The sequence below is a fragment of the Leucoraja erinacea genome, chromosome 31, assembly GCF_028641065.1.
Source record: "Leucoraja erinacea ecotype New England chromosome 31, Leri_hhj_1, whole genome shotgun sequence".
Taxonomy (NCBI): Eukaryota; Metazoa; Chordata; class Chondrichthyes; order Rajiformes; family Rajidae; genus Leucoraja; species Leucoraja erinaceus.
This window is the reverse complement of record NC_073407.1, coordinates 17,127,277-17,141,068: the sequence shown is the minus strand read 5'-3', so window position 1 is coordinate 17,141,068 and position 13,792 is coordinate 17,127,277. Positions and strand designations below refer to the sequence as shown.

At 45.4% G+C, this 13,792-nt stretch overlaps 1 protein-coding gene across 1 annotated transcript; it reads right to left on the bottom strand.

Moving 5' to 3' along the window:
- Nucleotides 1-4,062: 4,062 nt before the first annotated feature.
- Nucleotides 4,063-12,786, bottom strand: st6galnac6 (ST6 (alpha-N-acetyl-neuraminyl-2,3-beta-galactosyl-1,3)-N-acetylgalactosaminide alpha-2,6-sialyltransferase 6). The gene is made up of 5 exons (XM_055660117.1): nucleotides 12,642-12,786; nucleotides 11,617-11,805; nucleotides 8,005-8,411; nucleotides 6,761-6,868; nucleotides 4,063-4,787 (listed from the first exon to the last, which is right to left on the bottom strand). Exons 1-5 carry the CDS (start codon nucleotides 12,651-12,653, stop codon nucleotides 4,604-4,606), a joined length of 900 nt encoding a protein of 299 aa, XP_055516092.1. The 5' UTR covers nucleotides 12,654-12,786; the 3' UTR covers nucleotides 4,063-4,603.
- Nucleotides 12,787-13,792: the final 1,006 nt, after the last annotated feature.

The following is a 13,792-nucleotide window of genomic DNA, read 5'->3' as shown; positions in this document are numbered from 1 at the left end:
GATAAGTGACTCCAGAATCAATGTGGTCAACTCGTAACTATTTTCTGACGATGAACACTGAACATCAACATTTCCACATCACAAAACTGATACATATATAAAGAAATAGTCAACAAAATAAAACAGACCAAGAAGGCCTTTCCTTGTCCCATTGAACGAACTTCTTCCAACCTGGAGTCTGTTTTTTTCTCCTATTGAACATTTCTTTCCACCTCCAACTCCTTCTTTAGGAAAGTTTCCAGTTCTTTGGTCTCACCACGATACAATCCCTCTACCACACTTCCAAGGCAGAGGGATCTTCATTCCTTCTTTAAACAGGGCCTCACCAAACACTGCCACCACCACCCTTCTGTACCTGGATAAAGTAAAGTAGTTCTGATGTTGATCAGCTTTTCATTCACCCTCCAAATTAAAGGTACTGTTATAGGGACCCACATGCATCTTAGCTATGCCCAGTTTGGGACAATCCTTGTATCAATCCGACACTGGACACCTCTATTACCAGTACATCAATCAGTCACCTTTGCTGCATCCTACTCCTGTACACTTACTCTCATCATCATCCTGACTGCCCATCCTTATTCTGATTTCGCTTTCACACAGGCTGTATCCGATACTAGTCTTCTCGTTCCCGACTGAACTCAGTGGATCAATTAGTTACAGACCCCCACAGTTAACCTGATTACAACCCCCCCCCCCCCCCACCTGGTTTTCTGGACTCCATTTCTTCCCCCCACCCACCCCTTTACCCTGCCTCTGTTGTGTCTATTCTGATGGCATCATGTCTCAATAACTTCCTTCTTCCATAACCACAGCTTCCCCATCCACCAGAGTTGATTAGACACTCAGATTGTTTAATTTCCTCACTTCTTCAATGGCTCCGTAGTTTTTTTTATCATCATGTGTACAGGCATACAATTAAATTAATTTGTTTACATACATTTCAGTAAAGTATTGCCAACCCAAGCACAACTACAGATTAGTACAAGATGCATGGAAATAGAGCACATACAAGAGTCACCATTTTAAAAGTCCAGTCTGGTTGACGCATTTGATCTTCTGGTGTCTGATCCAAGCTCTCAGGCTTTCAATTTCCCTTCAAATTAGTGTCCCATTTGTCCTCACCTGCCACCAACTGGAATCCAGAGTCAACGGAGCCTCCCCGGGGTAGGAGATTGCAACCTTCACGTGGTCCGCCCTGTTTCGACGAATGCAATCAACCCGGCATGCACAATCAAATAAGATCAAATAGAACAAGTTGTCCTACAACTTTAGGCTGTGCACATCATACACAAGATGAAGAAGGAGCCTCTCCCACAATGTCTCTCACCTACATTCAGATACCTCCTGGTCAGCATTGCAAAGGGATCCCTTTGTGATGGTCTAGTGATACTTTCATTGATACCAACACCTATTTCCCTCATCAAGGCACTTCCCACACACATGCAGGAGATGCAACACCTGTCCTCTTACCGCCTCTCATTCCACCTTTCAGAGTTCATCTGTCTTACCCATCAGGATTATTGCATTGAAATAGTTCCAATTTAATCAGACCATCTCTCCTCACTCCCTGCTGTGCTCCTGCCTGCTCTGTTTACTGAACTACCTGTTATTGAAGGTAGATACAAAATGCTGGAGTAACTCAGTGGGACAGGCAGCATCTCTGGAAAGGAATGGGTGACGTTTTGGGTCGAGACCCTTCTTCAGACTGATGTCAGGGGAGTGGGTGGGACCGAGATGGACGCTGTAATTGACTTCTGTGTCGACTTCCAGTCTCCCACCTGCTGCCCTCATCCTTTGGATTCCGTCTCCCTCCCAGTCTAGTTTAAACCCTCCATAGTACCAGTTGTAAACCTGCCATGATATTGGCTCCCCTCCAGTTCAGGTGCAACCCATCCCCCAGGCACAGATCACCTCTGCCCAAGGAGAGATCCCAATGGTCCAAAAATCTGACCCAACTCCTCAGCCATGCATTGTCTGCCCAATCATCCTGCTCTTACCCTCACTGCACATGGCACTAGGAGTAACACAGAGATCATTACCCTGGAGGTCCTGCTTTTTTTAAACCTTTGGCTAACTTCTTGTATTCAATCTGCAGGACCTCATCCCTTTCCCTACCCATGTCATTTGCACCAACGTGCACAACAACTTCTGGCTGCTCATGCTCTCCCTTGGGAATGTTCTGCAGTCACTCAGAGACACCCTGTATCCAGAGAGGCAACAGACCATTCTGGAGTGCCATTTACAGCCACACAATCTCCCGTCTGTCCCTCTAACGAACATGTCTCATATCACCATTGCCTCACCCGACTTCACCCATCCTCACTGTGCCTTCGACCCCAACTTGGTAACATAGACTTGACTGTAGTTGCTGCTCTCCCCAAGATGGCCATTCTCCCCCCAACTTAATCTGAATTTACTTTACTTGCTTTTGAGGGGAATGGCCACAGACCACCTATCCTGGTGATCACACATCTACTTTCTGCATGCACGTTTAGCATGACCATTCCACCGTAATTCCTCTCTATCAAGCTCTCAGCCTCCCGGACAACCCCAAGGTCGTCCAGCAGCAGCAGCTCCAGTTACCTCACACCATCAGCCAGGAGGAGCTGCTGCTGGGCGCACTTCCACAGGTGTGTGTGGTCCCAGAGACACTGATAGTTTTTCTGACCTCCACATCCTGCAGGTGGGGCATACCAGTGGCCCCAACTACCATCCCAAATGCACCAAGATCAAAGAGCAACAGGTGAAATAAAATGATCTTACCTTATTCCTCCACTGAAGCCTCTCGAGCCAAAGCCTCAGCACTGACCCTCAGCCACAGAACCTCACCGCAGATGCAGCCACTCCCAACAGCAGGGGCTCCAGAATGGCCTCTGCCAGTGGGTGCTTTCCTTTTGTACATCACGAGGTGCCGTGACTCCCAGACACTAACAGCTCCATTTTCAACCTCCCGCTCCTCTCCTCTCAGCTACTGACTCACTCGCCCATATCCCACAACTTCTAGTCTGGAGAAGGGTCTCGACCCGAAACGTCACCCATTCCCTCTCTCCAGAGATGCTGCCTGACCCACTGAGCTACTCCAGCTTTTTGTGTCTATCTTCGGTTTAAACCAGCATCTGCAGTTCCTTCCTACACATTCGAAATATTGAACGCTGCTTGTGGATTTAAAATTCTCTCCCATCTTAATAAATGCTCAGCCCGTGTAGAAAACAATTAAATATCAAAGTTGTTACAAACAGTGTCTGGGAGGATTACAAGCATGACTTTCCAAATCAAGCAACTGCATTCAAAAACTTCAAAAACAATCTTGTAAATATGGTTCTTAACTCATCTGGCAGTCGGCATCCACACAAGCTGAGGTTATAATATTCGTGCAACTAATGCATGGAATCCAATCATTGTGTCCATTCTACTCTCCATTGTGTGTTTGTTTTGACTAATCAAAGACCTTTTGCTATATTCAAAAAACAACATCATTATTTTTAACCAGATAAAGTATGACTACCAATACAACCTAGTGTTGGGGGAAGGCAGGAACGGGGTACTGATTGTGGATGATCAGCCATGATCACAGTGAATGGCAGTGCTGGCTCGAAGAACCGATTGGCCTACTCCTGCACCAATTGTCCATTGTCTAATGCATTTTCCCACCAATCTATACAAAGGACATGCGTCCCCCTTTGAATGTCAGTGAAAATCCAACTGGAGAATAAAGCAGGCAGATACAGTTGTAGCAAAACACAAAGTTCTGGAGGAATTCAGCAGGTGAGGCATTATCTGCAGAGGGAATAGGCAGACAATGTCGAGAGTCTGAAGAAGGGTCCCGAACTGAAACATCATCTGTCCATTTCCTCCGTAGATGCTGCCCGACCCGCTGAGTTTCTCCAGCATTCTGTGTTTTGCTGAAGATTCCAGCATCTGCAGTTCCTTGCATCTCCCGATATAGTTGTAGTGCTTGTCTTTTCACTAAACCATTGGAGTGGGTCTCATCGGTCAGTATAAATCCTGGCATCCAGGGGAAGAAGCTGCAGCTACAAATTCAGCTCCCAATTCTCCATAACCCAACATGAACATTTTAATAATGTTACAAAGCAACACAGAGCCTCTTGCACAGGTTTCTTCCACAAGGAATCTGCAACACTGAAGATTGATTAGTTGGGAATAGTTGGTGGAGATGAAGAGTCAGACGTTAATGAAGCATCACATAAATCTCGACTGAACGAAAATCCATTCTTCATTCTGGAGACTTATTATCGGGTGGTACCAAGTCATCAGAGGTGTTTGCGTGAATAATGTAAGAGTCCATGTTACTGCGTGCAAAGTAGGCCATAGACCAGGAAGGGGCTGATGCTGCCAATCCGTTCTAGACAAGCAGATTAGACGGCATCATCAGGTCAAACATCACCGCCTCAGTTTCAGCTGCGACCTTGACATCCTCACACACTCAATGCCTGTGCACCAATTCCCAGTGAGGCTCCATGCACAGCAAGCATGGGTTGTGTAGGCTGCCCTGGCAGTGATCCCAGAGTGGCCATGCTCCCATGCTACGTACAGAGTCCAGGAAAGGCAGGAGTGACAAGGCCTCAGGAGGTGCGGCAGGTCACCAGCTGGGGTGGGAGAAGACGATGTTGTACAGCTTCGCCCAATGAGCAAACACATCCTTCTCGGTGATGAAGCGATGGTGGCTGCCCTTCTTCACCTTCTCATTCCCAAGGAAGGTGCTGCACTCGTCGGGACCTTTCGGCTCATAGTAATGATAGGGCATTCGCTTATGCTGGGGCTTACTGGTTTAAAAATAAATCGCATTAGAACTAATAGTAGCAAGGTTAAATGGTTAAACATTCCTCATATCTCCTGACAAGTATTTGCCATTAGAAACAGGCGCCAATAGAAACGTCATCTCTTTTCACTCTCCACCCTACACATTCCATTCCCTGTGGCGGAACCATGCACGAGTCCAGGATGAGTATATTGTTGGATAGTATTTCATGGAGAGTGTCACGGCATATCCTAGTCCAGTCTGGATGAATTCCCAATGCCCTTCTAAACCAGGCTGGTACTGGCAGGATCAGAGTGCCAGGGTCTCAGGATTGATCCTCAACACGGGTGCTGTCTGTGTGGAGTTTGCATGTTCCCCCGGTGACCGCACGAGTTACGTGTTTCCCCCGGGTGTGCCGGTTTCCTCCCACTTCCCAAAGATGTGCGGGCTGTATGTTAATTGACCTCTGTAAAGTGTGGGAATGGATAAAAATCGGGAAAACATAGAACTAATCTGAACGGGAGAGTGTGAATGTGTTGGGCCGAAGAGCCTGTGTCCGTGCTGTATTTCTAAACTAAACTAAATCCTGAACTTGTGTGGTCTCTGTGTGGTGATTGTATACAACACGGTTTATTTGTCACATTGCACATAAAGTGCAAGTGTACAATGTGACAAAGCATTAGGGGGAATGCACAAAGAGTCTTTTTCCTAGGGCAAGGCAATCAAGAAAGTCAAGCAAAAGATTAGTGGCGAACCAAAGTCAGGGATGTATCATTTTTCACCCAGAGGCTCCTTGCCACATAGAAATGCATTGAAATGCAGTTAAACAATTTTAATCAATTCTCAGACAAACATTGGCCAATCAATTCCCATCACTACCTACACTTTTACACCTACTCTTCCTACCTATGCTCTAGATGTCAGCAGATCTATATCGGTGAGACCAAGCGGAGGTTGGGCGATCGTTTCGCCGAACACCTCCGCTCGGTCCGCAATAACCAAGCTGACATCCCGGTGGCTCAGCACTTCAACTCCCCCTCCCACTCCGTCTCCGACCTCTCTGTCCTGAGTCTCCTCCATGGTCACAGCGAGCAGCACCGGAAATTGGAGGAACAGCACCTACCTATCACTGGGGGCATAACCGAGTTAGTCTTTGTCCCCCTTCCTCAGTCCCCCTGCTGTCTCCTCCCTTTCAGCTTTTTCTCCCCGCCCACCCCCGATCAGTAAGAAGGGTAAACGTGCATTTCCTTCGGTCTGAAGATTTAATACTTCCTACCCAAAACATTGCCTACCCATGTTCTCCAGAGATGCTGCCTGACCTGCTGAGCTTACTCCAGCACTGTTGTTATGTTTTTTGTAAACCAAGAATTGGAGTTCCGTGTATTTCCATTTGACAAGAAGGTGCTAAATCCTCAAAGTTCATTACTTTGAAAGAACAAGTAGACAGAACACTTCTCATTATCCGGCTCTGAGACTGAATGGAGGATATTTCAGTCCTACCCTGACCAAGGTACCCTGACCAAGTGGGAATGGCCAAAGATCCTATAGCAGAGCAAGATAGACCACTCCTGCTAAATGCAATGGGCTGACGTGTACTACGCAACGAAGCGTGGGACTTTTTTTCATCCATTTCCGTAACCCGACCCGACGGGACTCGCAGTGTAATCAACGTTGCGGGGGAACAGTTTGCGTTAATAAATTTACATTCTGAAAATGAGGAGAAGATTTTTACCAAAGAACTTTGACTTTTACGAGGATGTTTCCGTAACCAACTTCCGTCTCTGCACTAGTATCTTTGCTCCGCTGTGGGGACAGAAGCCGGTTACGGAAATGGGGCCGAAAATTACCCACGAATCTGCCCATGACCGTACTACGTCATTTTCGTCGAGTGATCTATCTTGCTCGCTATAGGATCTTTGGGAATGGCTGTCACACCAGACCCACTTGTTCTCTCCACCCCAGCCAGAGGATGTGACATGGCTGCAGAAAAGCACATACCTGCAGTGAGTGGGGGGGACCATTCCATACACGTGGACACTGTTGCAGAGTTCGATGGCTATCACCATGGTGAACCAGCCTGTACTCAGCCAGGTGTGCGATTTCTTTCTTCAAAGCCAAACGAGAGAGAAAAGCAAATCCCATCAATAATGGCACCAAAATAATTGCACAGAAACAGAACAGGCCATTCAGTTGAAAGATCGATGCTTGTGCACATGTCCCCCATCAAGCTGGCTTAGCAACTCAAAACCAAATTTGCCCATGAAGTAGTATGAACTCTGTTCACCTAGATCTGGACAGCCAAGAGAATGTGTGACAACGTTTCTCACACCAAATAAGCTCACTATCACAATGATTCCACATTGAACTCCAAGCCCATAGTTCCCTGAAAGTGGCAGCATAAGTATAAAGAGTGGCAAATGTGGTGTATGGTACGCTTGCCTTCATCAGTTGAGGTATTGAGTACAAGAATCAGGAAATCATGTTGCAGCTTAATAGCACTTTGGCAAAGCCGCATTTTGAAGTTTTGCATGAGGTTCTGGTACAGGTAGGATATGGAGGCTTCAGAGAGGGCACAGAAAGTATCTATCAGGATGTGCTATCTGTACCAGAGAGGAATAGCAATAATACTTTGGGTTGTTTTCTCTGGATCATTGGAGGTTGAGAAGAGATCGGATAGAAGTATATAACTTTCTGAGGGGCATAAATAGGGTACATAATCAGAATCTTTCCTCAGGGTGGAATATCAAGGACTAGAGTACAGTAGATAGATACAAAAAGCAGGGGTAACTCAACAGGTCAGGCAGCATCTCTCAAGAAAAGGAAAAGGTGATGTTTCGACTCAATAGCCTTCCTCGTACACAAAAAATGACCCCTTGTTCTGGACTTCCCCAACATCGGGAACAATATTCCTGCATCTAGCCTGTCCAACCCCCTAAGAATTTTGTAAGTTTCTATAAGATCCCCCCTCAATCTTCTAAATTCTAGTGAGTACAAGCCGAGTCTATCCAGTCTTTCTTCATATGAAAGTCCTGACATCCCAGGAATCAGTCTGGTGAACCTTCTCTGTACTCCCTCTATGGCAAGAATGTATTTCCTCAGATAAGGAGACCAAAACTGTACGTGGCTATTTGTTTAATACTGTAAACTGTACAATTTATTTAAACTATGTGGCTATTTGTGACTATTTGGGGTGTAAACTAACATCTGCAGTTCCTTCCTACACACTGGAGTGCGATAGGTACCTGTCTTGCCCAGTCTCCCTGTGGAACAAATCATCAAACTGCTGCATTCTCTTCGGAGACACAATGTAGGAGGAGAGGTTTGGAAAAGCAGAGCCCACTCGTTGAATCAGTCGGAAAGTGCCGCCTCTTCTGTTCTGCATCTTCTTAGGAGGTCCCCAGAAGACGAAGACCGTGTCCTGGCTTCTGTTGAGGAACTCCTGGGGTTTCTTCATCACCTTGTAAACACTGGAGTGGGCGATAACCCGCAGGGTGGTTTTATTCCCGATGTCCCTCTCGTATCCCATGGTAGGTGCGTTGTTCATGCGGATTGTGCACTCGGTCTCGTCGATTTCCGACCCAATCTCGCTGCCCAGCAAGTGGCTGGAACTCGTGATAAGCGCGCACAGTCCGCAGCGGAGCTTCATCGTCTGAAACAAGAGCAACAGAACATTACTGGTGTTACAGCGACAGCGGAGAGTGTAGCTGCTTCCCTTTGTCACATTATATGCAAGGAAAGAGGATTAACAATTAAACAGGTGGAGGGGGGAGTGAGAACAATGCAACTTCATTTTAATATTCCTATAATGGACTTTAGGCATGTTCTGTATTTTCTGCTTCTCCTTGATGATTACATAGCTATTAAACTAGTGGGGGCCCAGTGGGGAGCAGGGGGTCAGGGATTCAAGCAATGAGGAAGATGTGTTTCACCATCACGTGTGCGGTTCGGTTGCATGGACACCTGGGCTATGTTGTGGTCGTGACACCTATCTGTGGGAATTCATCTCCTGTTCCTGCCAGTAATCAGCTGGTTGGCCTCAGAATCCTAAAACATGGAACAGTACAACACAGGAACAGGCTCACAATATCTGTGACCAACATGATGCCAAGCTAAACTAATCTCCTGTGCCTGGATGTAAACAATATCCCTTCATTCCCTGCATATCCATGGGCCCCATCTCAAAGCCTCTTAATAGCCACTGTTGTATCTGCCTCCACCACCACTCCCGCTGACGTGTTCCGTGCACCCACTACACTCAGTCTCCACCACCACCACCCTACCTCACACATCTCCTTTAAACTTTGTCCCTCTCACATTAAAGCCACAGATGCTGCCTGACCCACTGGGTTGCTCCATTTTGTTTTTGCAGCAGCAGTTCTTCCTTAGTCAGTGTGTTAATTAATTTTACAAAGCCATGGAGCCCAGCCATGCCAATTCAAATGCATTGCATCAATTTACAAATTGTCCAACGGCCAGATTTGTCCTCGGCTCCAGGTTTATCATTAAATTAAGGAGATGCTTTCTGACGTGTTGCTGATGGCTCACAGCGCTGCATGGATGCCCATGTTTGTGTTGCTAGATCTGTTCCAAGTCCATCAATCCATCAAGTGCAATAGGCAGTGAAGAAAGCAAATAGCATGTTAGACTACATTGAGGGAGGATTTGAGTAATAGGAGCAAGGAGGTCCTACTGCAGTTGTACAAGGCACTGGTGAGACCACACCTGGAGTATTGTGTGCAGTCTTGGTCTCCTAATTTGAGAAAGGACATTCTCGCTATTGAAAGAATGGAGTGTAGGTTAACCAGGTTAGTTCTCGGGATGGTGGGACTGGCATATGATGAAAGAATGGATCGACTGGGCTTATATTCACTGGAATTTAGAAGGATGAGAGGAGATCTTATGGAAACATATAAAATTCTTAAGGGATAGGGCAGGCTAGATGCAGGGAAAAAAAAATCCAATGTTGGGGGGAGTCCAGAACCAGGGGTCGCAGCTTAAGAATATGGGGTAGGCCATTTAGGACTGAGATGAGGAAAAACTTCTTCACCCGGAGAGTTGTGAATCTGTGGAATTCTGTCACAGAAGGCAGTGGAAGCTAATTTACAGGAAGTTTTCAAGAGAGTGTTAGATATAGCTCTTCGGGCTAATGGAATCAAGGGATATGGGAAGAAAGCAGGAATGGGGTACTGATTTTGGATGATCAGCCATGATCATATTGAATGGCGGTGCTGGTTTGAAGGGCCGAATGGCCTACTTCTGCATCTATTTTCTATGTTTCTATGTCTATGTTTCTATCCCATAATATGAATGTTAAACACAACACATATGGTGTCCACAGTGTGTGAAGTGATCGCCTCCAGGACTCTGCAGTGATCATGTCTACTAATGGCAACACAGATAGTGTTGGTCATGGGTAGACTAGTGCGGACAAGACTATAAAGGTTTATCCCTCATGTTATTTATGCTCGCACACAGTAGTTGGTGCCTGCAACACATTGCCGAGGTGGTGGTGGAGGTGGATATATTGTCATTTAAGAGGCTTTTATGTAGGTACAGGGACGTGCAGGGAATGGAGGGATATGGATCATTTACAGGCATGTTCAGCACAAACATTGTGGGCCAAGGGGCCTGTTCCTTTACTGTACTGTTCTATGCAACATGCTGAAGAATAAAGTTAGCAATCCTTACGGTATACAAAATGTAGCATCGTATTTCATATCTGCCACAGGAGGAAAATTTCTTACCCATATTTGATCTGGTGTTATGAGATTTCATGTTAATCGTGAGACCCAAGGTATTCCTTCCCACCTCTACACCACCCCGAGTAGATATGTCCTGTCATGCACATTGCTTTTAACGCTCCATTCTGCGAGTACAACTATGTCAGGCTGTTGCTCGACTCATCTGTGGGACTGCTCTCCCAGTTTACACACCTGTATCCAGAAGTTTACAAAAGAGACCTTGCAAATTCAACCGGAGTGCCCAAAAATCCACTGGAAACAGCCCACCCATTCCAAAACGCCCATCAATCTCGGTTTCTTTTCACTGGCACAAAAATGGGTCCACTCTTCATTAGATTCCATGGGCTTTTACTTTTTGACCTGCTTCCATCCTGAGACTTTGCCCAAGCATTGCTAAAATCTATGCAGTTTACATCAAAAACCACCGTGCTCAACAACCCTTCTCCATCATTCCCGAAATAATTCATTCCGGTTAGCCAGGCACAACCCACCCTCTTGCAAATGAGCCAAATGCCCTTGACTAATTGGTGTCGTTATAAAGGAAGTATTGTCTAATCCCACAGAATTAATTGGCCCAACAGCCCAGCAATTACTTTAAGACAGAACCATATAAACAGCTTTCCAATCCATTAATGCTGGTCCTGTAGCCGGGGAGGTTTGGAAAATGATGATCAAAGCTTTTGCTTGCTCTTGCAGTAGATTTACTTCCAAAGATGTCAAACACTTTAATGTGAAAGTGTTCTCACAGGGCTGTCAAGTTGGGAGTACATAGAGTATAGCACAGTACAGCGCAGGAATGGGCCCTTCAGCTGGCAATGTTTATGTAGGATATGATGCCTCGCTGAATTGATCTCATCTGCCTGCATTTGATCCATACCCTTCTATTCCCTGCATTTCCATTTGCATATCCAAATGCCTCAAACACCACATTCTTGTCTGCTTCCACCACACCCTTGGCAATGCGCTCCAAGCCCCCACTACCCTAATCATTGCTATGCCCCAGTGTTGGGCATTTTCACCCTGGGGGTAAAAGGGGTATTTTTACAGAATATCATGTTTATTTGTTGAAATATTTTAGTAAAATAAACTAGAAGAACAGAGAAGCGTCCTCACCTTGTTTCCCGTCACTGGAATATAACCATCTTTTGTAACCCATTTTGTTAAATTTGATGGTGCGTGGCTCAGAACACTGTAGACAAATTGTCCTCGATAACTTATGGAGTCATTGCCACTGCTGGAGTTATAGATAATCAGGAGAGTGGCTAATATGAAGATCACCATAGCAATCAGAAATCTCTCAGCCTGTAAAGAAATGACGAGAAAGGGGTTTGAGCACGTGTGGGATTTTGCATATACAGCTGACAAGAGGAAACAGTATTTCCATACGACAGATATTCCAATAATCAGTCAGTGCATTTGTTTTAGAGAACACCTGCTTTATCTTCCCTAATTCCACTTTCCCAACCTACAGAAGATTAAAATTAACAATCCTTACTGAATTGAAAATGGAGCATTGAATTTTCATCTTAAGGATCCACAGATCTAGTGGTTCATACATCTATAAAACTGAAAGTCATTTATTTGTAGTTAGCATTTGTAATCTTTTGTTACATGTCACGTAGCATTACATGATGTTATGTCATGTCATGTAATGTTACAACTGACACTAAGCCGCAAAGGATACTAATTTAAATTTAAAAGAGTAGAGAAAGGATGAGATGTTAAGAGGTTTAGGCAGGAATTGCACAGTTAATTGCTGAAAGTATGATCACTGAAGATGTATGATCACTGAAGATGGTTGGTTCAAAAACCGGGGCAATAAATTTGCCAGAATTGGGGGGGGGGGGGGGGGGGGGGGGGGGGGGTTAGGACTATAGACGTTTGCAGAGATGAAAAGCGGTGGAATAATTGTGGTGTATTGATGTACTTAAAAATAAGGAAGAGTACATGCAATACAATGGTTGTCCAAGAGCCAGCATGGATCACAGGGAACATGGACAATGGATTGTGAAACAGTTTTGTTGGGCAAGAAACATCTTTTGGGCCAGCATTTGCAAAGTAGATTTTTGATCAAGAAAACAAAAATTCTTGTCCAGTTTCTCTAGCAATTGTTGTTATAGAAACAGTGAACAACTCACCATATTTTTCATGCCGTTCAAGGCTGTTAGCAGCAGCACTACACCCGTGAATGTCGCATCCTCACCTCAAGCGCGCCTGCAATGAAACAAAACACTATGTAAATTCACCACTGCAAAATAAAACACATCCGAGTAACATCGAGTGAATCAAGCAATCAGGAAAAGGTTGGAAACACTGAGCAGCTCTGTGTACAAATAAATAATTAACATTTTTGAATTAAAGATTATGTTTCATAGCTGGCAGAGCGAAATCAGGTTGGTTTTAGATTGCAGAGAGGATAGGGGGTTGAGGCAAAGACATCGATAATGTGAAGGCCAGTAATCTGGTCAATGGATCACATACAAAGGAATATAAAACCTTCATCGTGCTGTAAAGCTATACCGCGCGGGATCAGGCTCTTCAGCCCATCTTGTCCATACAGCTACAGGAATAGGGTTTTTGGGTCTTATGCAGGCAAATGGGACTAGTCCAGTATGCTAACTTGGTGGGCTCAGACAAGGTGTCGTACAAGTTGTACATGTTGTAATTTCAAGTCCACTTGAACATAATATGAACACTCAGGGGTGGCACAGCATCAAAGCTGGTAGAGCTACTGGCTCACAGTGCCAGAGACCCGGGTTTGGTCCTGAGAGGGTGTGCTGTCTGTGCAGAGTTTGCACGTTCTCCCTGTGACCTCATGGGTTTTCTCTGGGTGTTCCGGTTTCCTGCCACATCCCAAAGATGTGCAGGTTTGTAAGTTAATTGACTTTGGTAAATTGCCCCACCCCCTCCTTACGGTATAGGATGCGAAAGTGGAATAATGGAACTAGTGTGCGGGTGACCAATGGTCACATGGACTCGGTGGGCCAAAGGGCCTGTTTACATGCCGTATCTCTAAACTAAATCAAACACATCCGTATGTTCACTGAACAGAAGGTTCAGGCTCAACATGCACTACAAGTACATGGCAGAGGCAGAGTTGTTTGGTCAGGCAGCTGCAGTAAGCAGAATCAAAATAAACAAACAAGCTGCAAATCACACTCTTGATGTCCCAACGTGATTGCAAAGGGCCCAAGGACACAACCGGACCCACATACATTCACGCTGCCATTTATATTTGCATTGCTTCTGATAGCATCTCTGGAAGCATGGACAATCTCGCCTTCAAACG

Bases quoted from the DNA above. Each gene is read 5' to 3' on its own strand.
- st6galnac6 (XM_055660117.1), bottom strand. The intron at 8,412-11,616 runs GTGAGGACGCTT...CTCTTGTTTCAG, and splicing joins TTCCAGTGACGGGAAACAAG to ACGATGAAGCTCCGCTGCGG. The intron at 6,869-8,004 runs GTACCTATCGCA...TTGGCTTTGAAG, and splicing joins AGGGAGACTGGGCAAGACAG to AAAGAAATCGCACACCTGGC.